Source organism: Falco rusticolus, chromosome 8, assembly GCF_015220075.1.
Source record: "Falco rusticolus isolate bFalRus1 chromosome 8, bFalRus1.pri, whole genome shotgun sequence".
Taxonomy (NCBI): domain Eukaryota; kingdom Metazoa; phylum Chordata; class Aves; order Falconiformes; family Falconidae; genus Falco; species Falco rusticolus.
The window spans coordinates 9,856,769-9,876,912 of NC_051194.1; the positions used below are offsets into that span (position 1 = coordinate 9,856,769).

The window sequence follows — 20,144 nt, forward strand, 5'->3', positions numbered from 1 at the left end:
CTTTTTCTCTCCACTTACAGAGCTGCTTCTGCCAGCAAAGCATCAGTGCACAGGGACATGGTGGCTGCAGGGTGGCAGGGCGAAGGTGGCAAATGGCAGCTCTGTGAGAACAAGGTTCCCAACAAAAACTAAAACTGAGCCGCTGGCCCATGGAGATAGCACAGAGCTGAGCTCTCCTCACAGAACACAATAATCTCTTGAGCTTTGCAGAGTTCAGATTTAAAGCTTTTAACCCGGATTTTTCTTTTTCATCTAATTAGCACCCACAGCAGCCCTGATCTCTCCACCAGGTTTCAGGACAGCAGAGCACACCCAGTTTCTTATTAGGATGAGATTTGCCTGTCCCTAGGTCCACAGGTCAGTGGGACAGACCATAACGTTCAGGCACACAGTTGTTCACTTGGGGGATTCAAGAGCATGAAGAAATAATGAGGGAAAGGGAAGTGGATCTCAAAATTAAATCAATGGAGACAGAGCAACTGAGTAGAATAATGTTGCCCTTTCTCTATCTCAGGTGAAAATCCAATAAAGTTTTATATTGACCGGCCTAATACTTTAATCTCACCTTATCTTTTCCTTGTCTGTTCTTAGATAACTTCCGCTCATTCTCCCTTTTGCTGGAAGAGAAGCAAGATGAGAAAGTGAATACCACGGTGCTCCAGGGAGCGAGAGGTTTTCCCCCCGCCATCGGCTGCAAGAGGGGTGAGCAATCCCGTCCGCTGGCATCGGCAGCCAGGTCACTCCAGCAGCCACTTTCTCAACAGAAAAGGTGTTTTTTGATGTACTCACAACTTCTCTGCACACATGATGCACTTATTGCTGTGCTGCTTCCCAGAGGAATCCCGGACAGGGTCATTTTCTCTTGTGCAGGAAAGTTTCCCTTTCTTGAACAAATCCCGAAACTCACGGCACTCATCCTATGGAAATGCCAAAAGCATGGTTGACATAGATATGCTGAGAGACACACGTCCCACAAATCCACAAAGAACTATTCACCCAATTAATTACATTTCAAACCCTATTTTGTTTCCTTGAGGCGTAACTCAGTGGAAAACCACAGTCTGCCTGATACATTCTCTTAAACTATAGCATGCAACATAAACCAAATAAATCGATATGTTTAGATGAGCAGATTTCTCTTTTGCATCCAGGGTAGCCTTATTTCTATTTCTATTAGATAAGACATGCAACAGCCTGCCCGAAGGATCTAGTCTCTGCTCTAAGTATAAAAGCTATAATTTCTTCGTGAATTTTGAATGAGGAAATAATTCATTTTCCCATCTCTTGTGAGAGAGCACACTACCAAGAATTTGAAAATCCATACACAGTAAAAAGATGAAGCTGGAGGCATAAAAAAAAAATAGAAATCCTTGCACACCTCACATTTCCAGGTATGCTAGCATAAGAGGTGGGCATTTTTACCTTCCACTTAACACAATGTTAACACATTAATTGAACCAAAGCACTCTATTTCACAAAAGTCTTTTGTAGCAAGACCTGCTTAAGCCTTCAGCCTGGTCTTTACACTCCTCTGAACAGCTTTCCTATAACTTTCAGGGCACACAAGCAGGTTTGCAGCATAATAAACACGTGCTACATATGAAGTCTTTAGGTTCTTTTATGCAGCACTTCTAAGGTTATCTGTCATGTGATTTGTAATACATTCTCCCTCCCCCCCCCCCCCCCCCCCCGATAGGGAAGTCAAGCTAGAAAATTACTTGCCAAAAGCCAGACAGAAAATATATGGCTGAATAAAGAAATTCAATGTAGGTCTCTTCCTGACACTGTGAAACTGTCCTTCTGCCTTCAGGACCACACATTGGCAAGTCAGGTGTTTAAAGAAGATCTCCTTTAGCACAGATATACTTTACAAAACCTTTAAATTACCCAGACACACAAGACCTAGAAAGCTACCCTGCTTAACTAGAAAAAGAGGGAAAAAAAAAAATCAATGCAACTGACACTATCTGATGGAAGCCAATTCACTCCTATCTAGGATAAAAACCCAAAGCTCAAAAAAACAACTCCCTCCCCATAAAGACCTGCTATCTAGAAAAACAGCTATGGGTAAAAAGAACTAGCCAGGTGCATCAACAAGATAAACAAGGGACAATTAGAGCCAGCCTGCTCCCACACCCTGCCCTAGTCAGCGCTCACATGCACCATCATTGCTATTAATTATTTGTCAGATGCCAAGGGTGCCTTATAAACAGTCAGGTATCCTCCGCAACCTATACTCTGGGTCAGGCACAGACCATATACGCCGTATCGGTAATTGCCGGACAGGGACTAGATTGCCTGGGAGGAGCTGTGAGGAGGAGGAGTGCTGGTTTCTTTTGTGCTCGTGGATGGCACAAAGCCTCACACTCCTTTCGATCCTCCTCCCGAGGCAGAGCACACGTGTCCTGCTCCCACGGCAGGACCGTTCCCCATCAACCAAGCCAGATTCCCACGCCACCAACAAGGAGACACACTCGGCAAATGGGTGTCAGAGGCAGAAGATGCAGTGCCACCGCATCATGCTGCTCCTGGTGCACCAATAAAGCTGGCTTCAGTAGCAACGTTTCACCTCACCTCTCCCAAGGAGTTCACGTTCCTGATCACCTCTCCACCACTCCCTTTGTTTTTTGAGTCTCTCTCCCTGCAAGAAAGGGAGGCATGAGTGACGGAGCAGCGTGCAATCGTCGGATGTAAAACCAAAATAGCTAGTGATTAAAGGCCAGTCCTGCCAACCCCACCTCCCCGTTGCGCAAGGCAGCGGGACGGACCAGCACTGGGGCTCCAGCTCAGTGGGACATCAGAGGGACCAGACCTCCGCATTGGGGCATTTTGCTATCCTTTCTCTCTGCCTAACATCCAGGTGTTTCCATCTTATTAAACACCATCTACGAAAACAAGAAACTAAATCCATGCATGTTTTCACCCTGGATTTGCTCCTCACACCCTGTGGTTTCTCTCCCACAAGTGGTGAGCTGGAGAGAGCTACTGAGTTCATAGGTTTCCTGAAGAGCTGCCAGCTGGTCTGTGTGTCCCAGGACTATGCTTGTACACCAGAGCCCCCCTCATCACTACAGGAAGATGCAACATGCTGCAGGCTGGCAGGCTGGCAGGATGGCCACTGGGGCCAGCACGTGGCCAGTACTCACAGCAGCCTTTGGCACATCAGGCACTTGTTGAGGTCTGCTTTGCCATCTGGGCTGCTGACCGGCTCCTTGTTGGTGGGACAGGAGAACTTCCCGCTGCGCAGAAGTGACCAAATTTTCATGCACTCATTCTGAAAAGCAGAGGAGAACAGTCATGGGAAGCTCCCTCAGAGGTCATTGAGATCCTGAGAATAGTTAATTCACATTTAAGCATTTTTGGGTGGGCTACGAGCTCTCAATAACAAATTTGTTCACACCAGGCCTGGAGCTACCACCCCCCTCATCCCCATCCCTTGCCACACACCACGCGTGGTGCAGGCTGCACCCAGAGTCCCGCTCACAGCTCCTGAGGCAGAAAAGATAACGAGAAAGTTCAAAACCCGTTGCGAGGGCCATTATTCACAGGAAAAGGAATACATGTTTAATTTGCATACAGCTGCAAATTGCTACCCGCTGCAGGGGAGGACTCCATGTCATAAAGTTAGTCAAGAGCAGAAAATACAGCCATAGAAGTGCCAGTGGGATGCAAGCATAATGAATCGACAAGAGTGACTGAAGAGCGATTCAGGTGCAAGACAGAAGTCGAAAAAAGAACAACCCTCTGAGGAAGCAGCGCAGCAATACTGTGTAATGCTGCTGCAACCAGCTGCCCCTTCAGCTGGGTGGCTGAAACGCAGACTTGGGAGAATCAATGAACCATTTAATTTTGGCTACTATGTTTTCCAAATGGGTTTTTACTAAGGAGAGACAAGCGTGTTTGATTAAAACGTGAGCTGGTTTCTCAGTCATTGAATCAAATAATTTTCTGAGACACAAAGGACTCGCTTTAATTCTTTTCATTATCGAACTCGGGAATTATCAGAAGCAGGGGTTTCTGCTGGATCAGAAGCACAATCCTGAAATATCATTAGAAATATAATTCATGCCATTTCTGACTTCAGCTCATGAGATTTCCAGCCCAGAGCTGTTCAGATATGTGCTCAGCACGGTGCACCAAACATGCACTGTCAGCTAGAGCCGTCGCTGTATTACAAAAGTATTGTCTTTAAACATGGAGAAATTAACTGCTTATTCCACCGCTGAAAAGGCATTATGATAGCCAAGTATAGTCCATCTAAACGACTTTGCTCAGAGCATGCATTAAGCAGTGCAGTTGGCACAACAAAAGGAGAAACAGAATAGAAAAGGTTGGACTCGCCTTAATCGATGCTTGGCTGGCAACGTCTGTGACAGAAAAATCAACAATGAAACCATACAAAATCTTTGAAGGGAAATTTTAAATCAAAAGCATTTAATCAAAATACTTGATGCCATTTCCTAATCCACCCAAATACCTCTAGATAAAAGCTACTCCAATGCGCTATTGTACACTGATAGAAAGGACCGGGCATTAGAGATTTTCTGGAACATTGCACTTTTTGTTATTCAAATGCAAAAGCACATCTATTTTTTACATCTTTGTGCCCTCCTTTACTGTGTTACTTTTCACAGGCTTAAAACCCAAGCTCCACGGATGGTTCATTAACTGTTTCTCCATTATTTTACCCAACTGTCTTAGTAGTTGCATCAAACCTTACGCAAATATTTTTGGCTTTCCTTCATCTTCACTTACAACTGGGATACCAGAGCTAGGCCATATCACTGTTTGTCCAAAACTACAAATTCCTTTTCAAGGCCCATTCCATTCCATTTGTGGTACTGCACATAAATTACCAAATTAATAATGAGTCAGCAGGCGGGTAGCTGATAGGAGTTTGTTTCTACTAAGCCACTTAGAGCTGGTATAGTAAGTTTCATCCTTTTCTCTTGCATCAACAGTAGCATCACAGGGAACCATCAAGAAATCCTCCATTAGCTCTTTTTCAATAGAAATAGGCAGTAAAGTGAAAGCCCATTGCATCAGGCCTACACTCCTGCTGAAGTCTCTCTGCTGCAGCCATAGGAAATGCATTCCTCAGCAAGTGGTGACAAGAAATTCTTATTTTTCTGAATTCACCAAAAACTATATTACACTTTTGTTCAAAGTCAAGCTTTTTATACAAAAATTTAGTCTGATTAGAAATTTGTATTCCTCCACTTAAACGACAGGGATTGTGGTTATTCCATTTGTTCTTAAACAGTTAGCTCTACTAAAAATAGAACTTTCACCTATCTGTAGAACTTCACCATTTTCACATGCAAGAAAAAAGGCCATTACCAAGAACGTGCTGTATCAAACAAATACGAGTAGTACAGTAAAAAAAAAAATTATTGTCTGGTTATGCCACTAGGCTTTTTAAAGAACAAGGGCTCTCTAATAGTCTGTTTCACCATCTTTACGGGAGATCCCAGGCTGTATCCTCTGTCAGTCCCAGATTTCGACATGGAGAACATCAGAAGTTACTAACCTGAGAAGAAGCAGAAAAATGCCAGAGCAAGGACCACCGAAGCACCTTCTATTTTCATGGTGAGGGTGGCAGCTGTTTGCCTACGTTGACTCTATTGGTGCATTGCTCAATGAAACCCAAAGAAAGGGCTCAGGTCAGATCACATATATATAGATGACCAGATTCTCCGCCTTCATTATGACATAATCATCCCAAGAACCATCATTAGCTGCAAAAACCAGTTTGATGACAGTAGCTCTAAGTTCTAATGATCCCATTAACACAATTAATTTCCATAAGGATGGGACACACTTGAGTCACTCCCTGCGTTTTGTCAAGGTAAGAGAATTAGAGATATCATTTCAGCCTCCCCACACAGCCAGAAGAGTTCTTGCCATCTTCAGGGCTGTTTGTAAAACAGAGGTACGCCAGCTGGCACACCACTAATACCCTTTCATATCTCAAAAAAATAGCTGAAAGTGTTATTAAAATAACTTGGCTCCAGCCGAGACAACAGGAGGTCCAGGTCACTCAAGACCCCTGGAAGTCCATCTGCTTTTATTAAAGCACCTCAGTATGAACCCAAGTGGTAAGCGTTCAGGCAAGGTTGAAAAACATCAAGCTGGAGACCTTGTTAAATTTCTTTGAGTTCAATGCTACAGTTCAAATAGCAGCTGTGCTAATTATAAAATTATACTGCCAAATCCTCATCCCTCCCCTGTCTCTCCGTTGTCTTCAGAAGACATTACAACGTTATTGGAAAAAACCTTTTCTCAGCCCACACAGGACCTGGCAGACCATATAGACACTGCTCTTTGAGCAGGTCACCGCTCACGACACGTGTTGTTAATGATGCTAAAGGGTCTAGCAAAGTAGCCCTGCTCAGGTGTCCCCCAAAGAAAAAGATTTAAAAAAAAAAAAGGTTGTCATCTGTGCAGAGTTTCTCAGGAGACTCAAGAGAGGAAAATAAAGATGACATCAAAGTGTTGGAATGTAATTTACGTGGGAAGAAGCTGTGTGCGTTGTTCTCCAGTGAAGAGAGGAGAATTTGGAGAGGAAAGTCATTTGCAAGGTTTGAAACAAGTGGATAAATGAGTAGAGCAGATCAGAGCAGAGGGGCTGGAGCACACACAAGCAGGCTGCAGCTGTCCAGAGGGGCAGGTCAGCACCATCTGAGGAAGAAAACATACTTTTGTGTGACTTATGTATTTGGCCAGACAGGCCAACACAGCTCGGTATAAATCCTTGTGATAAACTGCCACCACACACTTCTCAGACCAGAACAGTTGTTAGTGTTTACGACAGGAGCCAAAGCCAAGTCCTGGTTTAGCGCGTGGTCATCCCTAACGCTCCTTTTCATCTCAAAATAAAATTGTGTGCAGGTTCACAGCAGAGTTTGGAACCGAGAAGTAAAGTGCCTGAGGTCGTACAGATGGTTAGCGGCAGACCTGAAGAGCTGTGTGTTGCCATGAATCCTGAGATAATTTCTGTATGTGTATTTGGGTATGGAATTAGCGGGGAGGCCAACAGGGAGAGAACTAACCTGATATAGCACATCTCAGTCAATCCTAGGGAGAGGCTGGAAAAGATCTGGAATGGGAAAAGCAAAAAAAGCTTATGGTAGTTTAAAAGTGGATAGAACTGTGAATCCATTTGAAGGACAAAACCAAAGTATGTTCTTTGCTACTGAGGGGTCTTCCCATGAGTCAGCCACGAGGTAGTAGGGTTTGAGGGGGGGAGATGCACTTTTAAACAGGTTTTGGTTTTAAAGTTTTCTTTTCCCAAAAAAGCTCTATTCCTATAGAAAAGTGAAACAATTCCCTGATCCTAGACAACTGGCTAACCTCCCCATTCCTGAAGGAACTACAGTGGGTATCAGCCCTGGCCAGACTGGCCAGGTGAGAGCAGATCCCAGCCTGGAAGTGGAGACAACCAAAGAGGAGAGACTGACCCGTGTCCCAACCACAGACAGGCTCTGTCACCACCACATCTCCCTCCCATCATCCCACCACTGCAGCGCTCTCTTTACCAGTTATACCCACACCAACCTGTGGGAAAAGGTCAGAATGGCCCAAACACACCTTGATACCAAAGCCGTATTCAGTAACAAGAAAAAAACCCAAAACAAAGAAAAATAATTTAGGATTTCCCTCCCAATTCTTACTGCTTAACTAGAACCTCCTAAAAAAAAAAAAAACAAACCACACCAATGGTATGAAACATGATGTCAGGGGAAGGGGAAAACCCTGCAAAGCCATGTGGTTTGAAGGATTTGCTCCTGTGCACTTGAGTTACACAAACCTGAGCAGAATAATGACAGATGACAGCAAAAGTGTATTAAACATAAACCTTGCCTGACTCACTTGATTGCCTTTATTGATGGATGTACATGATATTGATGGATTTACACAATAAAGTCTCAATCCTGCACTGGAATCCAGACAGCCCATTAATTTCCATAGGAGTTTGTATTGCAGGATCAGATATGTAGGAGAGATGATCCTGATGCTTTAGCAACAGGTTTGGTACAGTACCTTGCTAATCTTAATTTTAAAATGATGCCAAACAGCTGAAAAGCAATATGCCACTGAGAAAAGCAGCTGAAAGCAAGAGGAGATATCACAGTTAAAGGCTCAGTTAAAGTTTTGAAAAAGTAAACAGCATATAATGATGTTATACCTGGTAGGACAGCTCTCACTGGGTCCATTTTCCACAACATTCTGCTAGAAAAAACAGGAAACAGGATAAAAGCAATCATGGAGGAGCAACTGGGAAAATGCAGGGGGGGAAATGGGAGCATAGCATGAAATCTAGGCAAACTCCAGTCAGGTGGAAACACAAGAGGCTGTGAGGAGTCCTAGGTACAAAGTCCTACAACCACCAAGCTGGGCCAGCCCCATAGTAGGCAGTGCAGAGCCACAGAGGACATTTGCCTCTTCCCTCTTCAAGGTCCCAAGGAGAATGGGGAAGGGAGTCCAATAAACAGCTGAATGACTCACACCCCAATTAGCGATGAACATACTTACACTCCCTTTCCCATGATAATTCTCCAACTTTCTGGTGTTCCCACATTTCACTCCTTCAGAGGCTATGCCTGCATAGGAATCTATCTATAGATACATAAAAATGAGATTTCTTGTCCACTCAGAAAATCATTTTTCCTTCCTTTAGTGACATGGCAGTGTTCCACAGGTGGGATCACCTCCTTTTAATGTGTTTATCATCACCTAGCAATGGTTTTGTCAAGGAAAAGTCTCCTTTGACAAGAATAGGCAGTGTAAGTGGTTGGGGTTTTGTTGGGGTTTTTTTTTGGGGGGGGGGGGGGGGGGGGCGGTGATTGACTGAGGGGGTTTTGGTTGGCTGGGTGTTTGTTTTTTTTAAAGCCATCCCTGCTTTGGTAGCTCTTTGTTGTTTAAATGCCAGTCTCCAGCCCAAGCAGCTCTGTGGTTGCCCTCAATGCCTGAGAGCATGAGCTGTGGCAAGCTCCACGTGGAGACACAGAGCTCCATTCTTACCCCAGAGCAAGGCAGTGTTTTGGGTCCGTTTCCACAGCCACCACAGCGGGACCAAGTGAGCCCCGATAAGGATTTGCAGCCCCCGTTTCTCCTATTTTGGCACTGCTGCCAGGGGCAGTCCCCTTCACGACACCGTTTCCCTTTTTTTATTTTTCCCACTGGAAAACTCACATCTCTACAATCAGTGCTATGGCTTTGGTATCGTCAACATGGTTCTCAACAAGGAACAGGCTGCTTTACCCAACGTCGCTCCTGATTCCTTAGGCCAGACTGGAGAACCAACACATTCTTGTATTTGTGCTGCCAGCACTGCTCGCTCTTCTTCCTGAGAGCCAGCCAGGCTCATACCACCCCAACCTTCACAGCCTCACAGGACCCAGCATATGCTCTCCTGGCCGTTTGTGCTCTGCCATCTCTCCAGGTGCCCTGTTCACACCAGCACAGCAGCCTTCGAGACTAGGTCCCATCCCCTGCTCTCCTCTTCCAGAGGAGTAAACACCTTCATAGCCAGTGGATAACAACATTAGCAGGAAAATTAGATGACACATATTTCTAATAAAACTAGACACACCTGTATTCCCACAGTAGCTGTCCTTTTCTGTCCTGACTGACACTTTTTACCCCCCCACCATCTCTCCTCCCCCTCAGAGGAACCCCATCAGCACCCTGCTTAACACTTTAATTCTCTGAAATATTCAAACTCCTCTTTTCCAGCTGATCGCTACACCCCTCCCATAACCGAGAGATTCTCAGGGCTAAAAAGCAGCACAGTTGTTTGGCATATCTAACAAAGGAAACTCAGGGCAGATGGTATTTTGCTTCATACCCAAAGCAGAGCGCAGAGCTCTCAACTTCAGCAGTGTTTCATGAGTTACACCTCCAAAGTGAGACATTTCAAAATGCAGGGACTTCAAAGACACTTACCCATTTTTAATCAGTCTCAGTATTATTAACACTTCAGGTTCAGGCAAGCAGCCCCTTGCAGCTCACTTTGGGCTCATGCACAGCTGTCAAATAAGAAATATCAAGGGAAGATTATCGTGTTGCCACATTAACATTGCAAGGGCTGCATCTGCATTAAGTGTTGCCTACAGAGAAGGTCTGTTCTGCACATCTTGCCTAGTGCCTTGGAAAAGGACTCATCTCTGCTGGCAACCACCACATCCAGATGTCTTCCCACCCTGCAGAGACACCCAACCACGTACCCACCCTGGGCTAGACTCTGCTGCAAGGCCAGCTACAAGTCTCACCCACCTCCTAAGCACAGCTTGGGAGGAACCTCACCTGCACACATCCCCTGCAAGAACAAGGTTTAGGACACTGAACAAAGCTCTTCTGTTTGCACCCTCTTCTGTGACCAAAACCCAGTTGCTGGTCAGCCAACAAACCAGTTAGCCCCAAGCTAATGGAAATGAGTTTGAGTTTCTGGACTGCAATAGCCACGCATCTGAGAGCTCCCCTGTTCATACCTACTGCTGCTGCAGCTCTCAGGTGAGTGCTGCCCAGATCTCCAGGGAAACAAGACTTGGTCATCCTGAAATCCCATCATCACTGCAGGTACCCAAGGTCTCACCACAGTCCTTCCCCTCCAGTCAGAGCAAGCTTCCTGAGCCCAAAGCAGAGCTCCACCAGTCTGACCCAATGAAAAATCCTGCCCAAGAGGCTGCTCTCTTCCCACCTGTGGAGTTAGGTATGCAACACAGCCCAGCAGCTGACTCTTCACGCCACCTGGCTGCATCACTGCAAATGCAGCAGCAGTGTGTTAACTCTCAGCATCCTGGTGCGTTATTCCCTCTCCCTGGCAGCTCACCAAGGAGGTGAGCTGCTACAGGCCGGGAGAAGAATGACAGGAATTTCCTGATTTCATCCACCTCTGAGAATCAGGTGCACAGCAAGTCCTGTGCGTCCTAGAGCACACGGAGCCTCAGCAAAAAGCATTTCAGCAACATGTCTGGTACATGGCAACAAGACTTCACTGAAAAATAAAACACTTGGAAAAAATAAAAACCTGCGCCGAGTGCACTTAGTGCACCAAAGGAAAGAACATGGATAAACTTAACTTGGATCAGTCACCTTGCAAATCTCCACACCCTGAGAGCATCTAACAACTTCCCCCAGATCCAGCATCTACTGCATCCTTCTCTGGACCCAGTGTCACATGGGTGATGCACTGCCCTGCCACCAAGTTTCTTTTCCTGCCCAAATCCATTCTTTAGCTCTGATCTAAACATCACAAAAAGTATCTTGGGTTATGAACTGTCTCACATGACATCTGTACATCCTCCAGTGCAGAAAGGTCCTGGGTCTCCTTGTCACATCTGTAATGCAATGACAGCAGTTTCCAGCACCCTGTGCTTGAACCAGAGCATGGGACTCACCTTTGCAACCCTTCCTAGGCCATGAGCCACCATGACATGTGGCTGACTGTCCTGGACAGGCCCTTTGCCACTGCTGACTTAGCTTGACAGTGCCAGGGAGGAGGGGGAAATTAATCAGGAAGTGAGCAACAGCAAGAGGTGTATGTCCAAAAGGCAGGGATGAGACCAGCTTTGGGAGATCACAATAACAGCATGCAACACATGCCATCTTCAAAGGATTAATGAAACTCTACAGGGTTCCCCTGTCATTATTTGCATTTCACAAATGGATACATTAAGATGCTGAAGGCCACGTTACCCTCTGGGTCACACCTATTTCAGTCTATTCATCCCTGGTCTCAATACTGGAACTCATCCCTGTGGTGCGAGACATCCTCCCACAAGTCAAAACAACACTGCTATCCCTCAGGCAGGCCTGGTACAGGAATCAATAGTATCCTCTATGGTCTGATTTGCAAAGCACACCAGACTGGCTGGTCCTATTGATCTCTCCTGGCCTTGAAAACTGATCAGCTCATCAATTCTTCTTCCCTTCCATCAGGCTGAAGGGTACAATACAAGCAGCTTACTGCTGGATTAGATTTCTTTAATACATACTTATCTTTTTCTAGATGTGAAATGTAAGACAGAGGAATCCAGGGGAGAGATCCAAGTGTCTAACACACCACCCAGTCTCATTCCACTCACCAGTCTCAGTCTGGCCATGGAAAGGTCCCACCTTCCAGCCAGGAGCCTCCCCACAGCTTAACGACATTTGTTCACAGAAGAATGAAGCTGCCCTGGGAAACTGCACTCGCTGGGAGAGCAAAGCTGCTCCCCAAGCCATAACCAATGCCATGTGGGGTTGGAAATGCTGGAACCAGCCTCTGCATTCAGAGGGAGATCCAGCATCGAAGAAATGAGCTCTCCCTGCCGGCTCTGAGGAAGCAGCCTGCCATTCCTACTGTCAACGCTTTCCAGGGCAGTATTAGCTCGTTGAAAACTGTTAGGCTGGAGATGGAGGGAGCTGGGTTTTGATCTACAAGGCCTCAGCAAGTAACATCTGCACAGTGAAAGGATTTCCCATGGCAAAGCACCACCACGTCCCATGGAGCTGCAAAGGACTTGCAGCCTCAGGAGGCCACCATGATTTGCGCTTTGATGGACCTTACCAGAGCTAGCCAATTTCACTGCCATTAACAGTATTTGTAGCTTAGATAAGGGTAATCAATAGCTCATCATTTAGGGCGTAAACTGATCGCCCGCAGGGGTTAGAAAGGAATTCCACTTCATGTGCAGCGTTGCACAACCACCTGGATTCACTGTGGGTATTTTCCAGCCTCTGCTGAGCACCAGCCATGGGCCACAGCGAGAGGCAAAGCGTGGCACACGGACTGAAAAGCCGGAGTCATCATGTGAAAGAAACATAGCCCCATTGTCTGGGAACAAAGCAGAAATTTTTTCTGACTCTGGCTTCAACTTGTGTATGGAAACGAGAGACAATGACTGTCACTGGGCTACTGAAACAGCAGAATTTCAACAGGGGAAGAAAAATCTGTCCTGTGATGATTTTCCTGTGGACAGCCAGAAGGAGTGCCTGGAGAGCCCATGGCCACAGTGCACTAAGGATTACACAGCACAAGATGACCCGCTTGGGTAACACTGCCCCATCCCACACTGCCAGCTGGACCCTGCAAGCGCCGCTCCAACGAGGGGTACCACAACCTGCCCCACAGTGAGGGCTGAGCCCTTCGTGTCACCCAGCCACCCTCAACACCCGCCATCCCCACCTGAACAACAAGGGACAGGAACATAGTGTTTTTCCCCTCTGCAAAATTACTATTTATGTTTTATCGGTCGCAAAGGCTCTATAGTGTCGGAACTGGCCGCAGGGTGTGGTGGCCTAAGTGCCAGTGACAGCAGGAGGCCAAAAACATGCCCCATGTGGGTGTTGGTTGCTCTTGTAGTATCACCCCGCCCCTCTCTGCTAATTGCACTGTGAAACTCTGATCTCTACCCTATCCCCACAGCCAGCCTGATGGCAGGTACCATTAGCCATGCATGCGATCCCTCAAGGCACCAGCCATTCCTCTGGAGGAACCTATGGGACGACTGGAGCCCAGATTTCTCTGTTTACCTTCTACAGGGCACAGAATAAGGCATTTCTGTGCATGTATCTGAAAGAAGACCACAGGGTTGTCACTAGAGGCATCTGCTGCCATGGATTAGGACTAGAACTGCAAGTGACTGGGACTAGTTGCCAAAGAAAACTATCAGCTTTTCACTAAAAAAAAAAAATAAAAAATAAGTAACTACAAATGAAAGCAGAATATGTTTGCATAAGAGCTATGGATTTTCCATAACCTTCTGTTTCTCCTTCCACATGCCCCAAATTTAGGGGTCAGCATACAACCGACAAATATTTGCATTTGGCCAACCCGCCCAATTTTTTAATTGAAAGCTATGGAACATCTTCAAGGCACCTGTAGCTATTACTTTCCAGCCACTGTACAACCTTTCCACAATGTGCTGATGATGTGGAAATTACCAGGGAAGAGGAGACTTGTCCCTTTATATGAGAGGTAAGACATTTTAAACATCTTTCTAAGGAAAGGGAGGCATGCTGTCAAACAGCATCGTTACCTTCAACAGCATCACTCTGGTAGCTAAAGGAACAGTTCAGCCTTGTCAAAGATAATGGCACAGCCCTTGATGTTTCAGAGGGGACAAGAGTCACCAGAAATACATCAGGATCAGAAGGAATTGCTTTAGGTCTAACACGCTTAAAGAAACCACCTCGATTCAGACCTCACTGCTCAGCTGTCTCCACTCAGGTACGAAACCCCAAGTTTCAGGCAGGCATTCAATGCGTAACCCTGGAGTCTGCTGCTCTGCACTGTGGCCAAATACTCCAGAATGCAAGTCTGCAGTCATCAAATGCCTTGCAAGTTTGTACCTGATTTTCAGATAATATACTTGCTACTGAACTAACAATCCCTATGCTCTGGCAGGAGAGTTTGCCAGGCCCTTTCTGGCAACAGTACTAGGACACCATGACAAATTCCAGCTAGCATGGCTTCCCTTACACACAAACAGAAGACTTCTGACATTAGTGTCCCACAGCAAAACCCTCTTTAGTGTCTGATGCCAGGACTTGTCTACACATCACCTTCCAGACAGACACCAGCAACTCTGCTCATGCTGAATTGAGAAGACACCACTCTGGCTGTGCTCTGAACTGCACAAAGGCTGAAGAAACCCCCCATCAAGCATCTGTCCACATGGCCCGTGAGCTGGCACACACCATGCCCAGATGCCCAGGAGAACATGCTCCAGGTCCTTCCCACCCCATGAGTGTGGCCCGCCTCTGGACTTCTTCCCTACAGACGTGGATCATGCCTCCCAAAGTGCTAAACCAGCCTCACTGGTCTGTGATCTGCTCAGCTAAAGGCACCTTCCAGCATCTCCAGCAGGCACGGCTGATTGCCATGGCAATCCCAGTCTTTTTTTCCAGCTTTTTTTCTAGAGAAGAGAGAAGGAAGGAGCAAGCCATCTTGCTTCTCTATATCACCAGCGACTGCACCTATGCTGTTGGCTCCCCTTTTTGTTTTGTATTTCACTGGACTCCCACTCAGCCTCTATCAAAGAGGGGGAAAGAACCTTTCCCAAGGAGTCTGTGGGTCTTTTGGTCTCTTTCACCCTGTTTGGTGCTGTCTGGAGCATTCCCTCATCCACTGCAAACTGTCCTCAGAGTTCTTTTGTCTGCTTCTCAAGCACTTCAATGCGCTTCATAGGAATTCAGCACACATTTAAGCCAACCTGTTTCCTCAAGGACTGTTATAAAACATGCCTTTTCTATAGGCACCCATGCACACACAGTGCTCTGTTATCCCTGCAGCAGGAATGTGCTCACCATGGGAAGCCCTGAGGTTTACCTGGTTACATTTAACTACCTGTGGCTTTTCACTTGCATTTAATAACAGTTTCCCACAACACACTAGCCTGTGCACCCACATCCAACTTAATAAGCATCCTGTTGCAGCCAGGTCACCAGTCTAATGGTGGAGCAGATCAGCTAACTAATACCTAATGACAGCAGTAGCAAGCAGATGTTCACCAGCAGTGATTGATTAGCAAATTGGCTAGTGGGAGTGGCACGTGGCAGACACCAGCAGCATCCCAGAACTGAAACGAGGCCAGGGAAAGACCCAAATCAGTGCTATTTCATTTTTTTTTCAAGGAACACACAGATCACAATCTAGCCCTTTTCATCACCAGTCAGTGCCTGGCAGAAGGGTAAAACCAATAAAACTTCAAATAGGCAGCGTGCAGCAAAGGAGCCCAGCTCCTGTTGGTGTTCACCTTGTCCTAAAGGATCTGACATCTGGGCTGTACATACTCCAAGTGTTTGTCCATGGTGGTGCAAGACCAAATACTGCCTTTGCTGGTGGACTGCTAGGATCTCCCAGCCTGTGCTCCCTACCGGGGCTGGGACTGTACTCACTCTTTGTTTTCCAGCTGAAAATATGGCAACAATCCAACACCTGGGCTACAGGAATGGAGCCTTCTGGATAGGATTTAGTAAGTTTGCATACACACTTGCATTTGAACCTTTTGTGGGAGCTGATCATGCTGTACACCAGCTGTTGCACACAAGTATGTCTGTACAACACACTTTACATACAGTGTGAGCCATAAAGGAGACCTGCCCTTTGCGGCACTGAAACAGGTTGCTCAGCGACAGACAGAGCCCTGGGGCTGGGGAGCAGGGACCAAGCTGGTGCCTCAGGTAGCCCCCCTTCATGTCAATTAGCCCTCGCTTGTAGCAAGGTAGGTCTCCTGCATTTGCAGAGTCCTTTTCCTTTCTCTCCCTTCTGAATCCATTACATGTGCACTTGATCTCAGCTGCCTTCACTCCAGAGGTTCATCCTTGTGTGAGTTACTGCCTGTCCAGAGGGTCTGTCCATCCATCACTGGCTCAGGACCAGATGCAGCATACAATTCTATCAGCGTCCAAATGCTATTTTCTTCTTGTATTCACCCTCGTGCATGTTTGGTCCCATGGGCTGACTTTAGGGGATACACTTTGCTTTGTTAGTCACAGTCATTGGAGATGCCATGGAGCTTGCTTCCAAAGGTGTAGGACAGCTAATACCTGTGATTCACTCTGGCATTAACACTCCACTATCTTCAAGGAACACAGAAGTGGAAAGGACCTCCTGGGTCATCAAGTTCATCTGCCTGTCGTCACTAGTAACCACATCAGTAGATCAATTAGGACATGTTTGATTGGCCTATCACAGTTAATGGGCTCCTCAGTCTGGCAGAGGAATAACAGGATCCAAAGGCTAGAAGCCACAACTAACTAACATCAGGCTGGAAACAAGGGGTGATCGTTTAACAGTGCCTGGGTCTGTGCAGGAGGAGAGCAGTCAAGGGCATTCCACATCACTGGCAAATTTTCAGTCTAGTCTGAATGTTTTGTCAAAACAATTTCATCCAGTGTATTTCTGCCCCAAATCCATGAGTCTCTGGGAATCTCTGGACTGCTGCTACATGGTTTGTGACAGGTAACAAAGAAAAGCAGTTTCTATCAGCTATGTAAAAAATATACTTGCTTGGATTTTTTTTTAAAGGAATTACACCTTCCCTGGGAGACATCCAGAGGAATCCAAAAGCAGAAAGAAAAAGGTTAAAGAAAACAATAAATCACTGCTCTCTCTGAGTGAAACAAAAATTAAGTCAAAACAATCCTCTGGCTGCAGCTAACTGGGTTAAATCCCACCCTAGGAGCTACACCCATCAGCAGGTTTACAAAAGGAAGCAGTTAAATTGAATTTATTATTTGTTTTTAAGGTATGGCATGAAATAAAAATTGAAAAATACCATATCCATATGCCCTAGGCTTTTTCCCCACATGCTTTTGAAGATGGTCTCCTAGAGATTAGACTGACTTCTAAGATAATTGGCATATCTTCAGGCTGGAGATTTAATTAATAACAAACAAATAATAAAGAGTCTCATTTACCAAGAAACCTGGATGACTTTTGTTATATTATCTTTTAACTGAACATGGATACACCACACCATTATTATAGTGGTGTTAGCACCAACTTTCTGCTCGCAATTCCAGGAAAAAAAAACAAAACCAAAGCACAAAAATTGAGGGGAGTTTAAAAATTTCAAGATAAGTAAGATATTTTGCTTCATTCTTGAGCTTTTCTATACTCCACATTTCACACACAAAAAAATCAAAACATCTCATTTCAAAATGATGCAAATCACTGCAATACCCCAAACACATTAAAAATGAACACTTGCTTTGCATGGGGTTATGTTTCAGGCTTGTATGGGATGTCTAGACTACATGATTTAGTGGAATTGCCCAGAATTCACAGCACATTCTACACAAGGTATCCTGAATTGGTGGCAAGAATCTAATGGAGGGGAGTTTGAATCACTGAGTGACAGAACATGAATTCGCCTTGCACCGAGCAACAGGACAAACATAAAAGTTTTGCTCAGGAATGGAAGACACCCCTGTAGCTTCTTGCTAGATATCTAGAAGACCTCTCAAAAAGCAAAAGCCTTGAAAAGTTGTAGAAATCCTAATTAAAAAATGTAAGTATTTACACCTGATTATGGTACTGTTCAAGGTAATTTACTCTGTCCTTGTGCAGTGGATGTCTGAAGACCCTTTTCAGATGATCACCCCATTCAGTTTATCTTAATGGGATCACAAGGCCTGAGCAAGGGATCAGCACGGAGGATTTGAGCTGCATCAGACTTGTTGCACGTGCACAGCTGGACAGCTTTGTGCACATGTGTTAAGCGATCTGCCTGTGACCAGCCCTAAGTCTGCACATTATGAAGAATACCCATGGACCTCAAAGAAAGCACCAAGCCTTGTACCAAAAACAACCAAACCAAAGGTCTGCTGGGTCCAGAGAGATAGCAGTGATGCATGCAAAAACAGTACAGAGCACTCATGCAGACCAGGATCTCCAAAAAAAAAAACAACCAAAAAACACCACATACCACCAATCATCTGAGGAGGGAAATGTATTCTCTCATACTAAGAGTATCCCCCTAAAAACAGTGAATTCTGTCAATAGAATGAAAGAGGTTAGTGCAATGGAAACAGATGAGTGAGGACCAGAACATCAATTGCCTGCTGGATGCTAACAGGGTGGTCTCACATCTGGACTGCCCCCTACTCTGAGCTGGGGAAGAACTCATGGTGTGGTCCACATGGTCACCACCAACACAGGATGGAGAGAACAATCTTGAAGGCAAGATTTAGCTAGTAGCTGCCAGGCTGAAGGCCAGGACCAACTCAGTAACACACTCACAAACGTTTCTCCCAGTGCACTATAATGAAATCCAGAGTCATTGCAAGGTTCAGAGTATAGTGCCTTAAAGACAGGCTTGAATAGGTAGAGCCTATACAGTAACGATCCAAGTACTAAACCCAAATAAAAATAGTTCAAGGCTACTGGCACATAAAGAAGTTCTTTTAAACTAAATGTTGTAGGAAAGCCAACAGTTTGACAAGACATGTGGTTTGGAAAAATGCAGTCTCCAGTGGAGAAGTCATGAAGATTTTTTTTATCCTTGAATAAAAGGATAGGAGAGAAGCCAAAAACAGTCAGGGAGGAAACAGCAGACTGCAGCCCCAGCAGACATCCCTCAGGCCTGTGGAGAGAGGGAGAGAACAGAACAAGACACTATGTATGCATTTCTATCCAAGCACCAAGGGTCTAAAAAGCAAGGTGAATGAACAGCTGTGCCCTGGTTTCAGATGGGGCTATTAACAGAAGCAGCACCTCAGAAACCTGGTGGAGGGAAGATAAGCAGCAGGACATGGTAATGAGCAGGTACAAATTATACAGGAATGAAAGTAGGCTGTGCAGGTGGAGGAGCTGAGCATCAAGGAGCTGGGCATTAAGGCATACATTAATGAGAGCTTATCAAAAAGCACAACCAACTTAACTGTATCAACAAGTCCCACAGTCCCTAGGATTGCAGTCCCATGCCCAGACATTATAGTATTAGAGTTACTTCATCATCCACCCATCCAGAACAGGGCAAGGACTGCAAAACCTTAAGGGAGATGAGTGAGGCTGTGATGGATAAGAGGACACAAGCACAAGTGATGGAAGATGTTCATCTCCCTGTATAGATGGGATAACTGATAGGATGGAAGATGTCTACATTGAAGATGGGAAGCCACCACTCCCTCCAGAAGTACTCTCCGACCTCTGAAGCAGAGTTTTCTTAAGCACACACTGAGCAGCACCCAGGAACTATTGGATTTGATTTCAAGTATAGTGCCAGTGGCTCTTCACACCTTAAAACTGACAAACTTGAAAGCAGCCTTGCAGACCTGCTACCGTAAGTCTAACTTAAAGAGGCAGCTGCCTAACACCACAGACGCTTGTTCAAAGAAAATTAAAAAGTGAAAGCCAGTAAGGAGAAACACACCCAGGAGGTGGGAAGACCATTTGAAGAAATCATTAGAGTAAACGTGTATCTTTTAAGGGAACAAAATTAGAAAAAAGTCAGCATGGGACAATTAACAGTAAAATGAGGCTTTGTAAGTAGCAGCACTGTCCAAATAATGAAAATGTAAAAACAAAGTCTAAAATGTAAAATCTGCAACTGTGCCAAAATACACCAAGGACTCCGAGCAGGATTTTCCAAGTCACAGGCACTAACAAAACACATTGAAGAGCCCATGATCACAGGGCTAAGGGAACCTCC

General features: G+C 45.5%; 1 protein-coding gene across 1 annotated transcript; it reads right to left on the minus strand.

The window, feature by feature from the left end:
- Positions 1–547: 547 nt before the first annotated feature.
- On the minus strand, positions 548–3,325 carry LOC119152318 (serine protease inhibitor Kazal-type 5-like). The gene is made up of 4 exons (XM_037397448.1): positions 3,147–3,325; positions 2,575–2,641; positions 790–917; positions 548–617 (listed from the first exon to the last, which is right to left on the minus strand). The coding sequence occupies exons 1-4, from the start codon at positions 3,263–3,265 to the stop codon at positions 548–550; spliced, it is 384 nt and encodes a 127-aa protein (XP_037253345.1). The 5' UTR covers positions 3,266–3,325.
- Between the last annotated feature and the right edge of the window lie 16,819 nt (positions 3,326–20,144).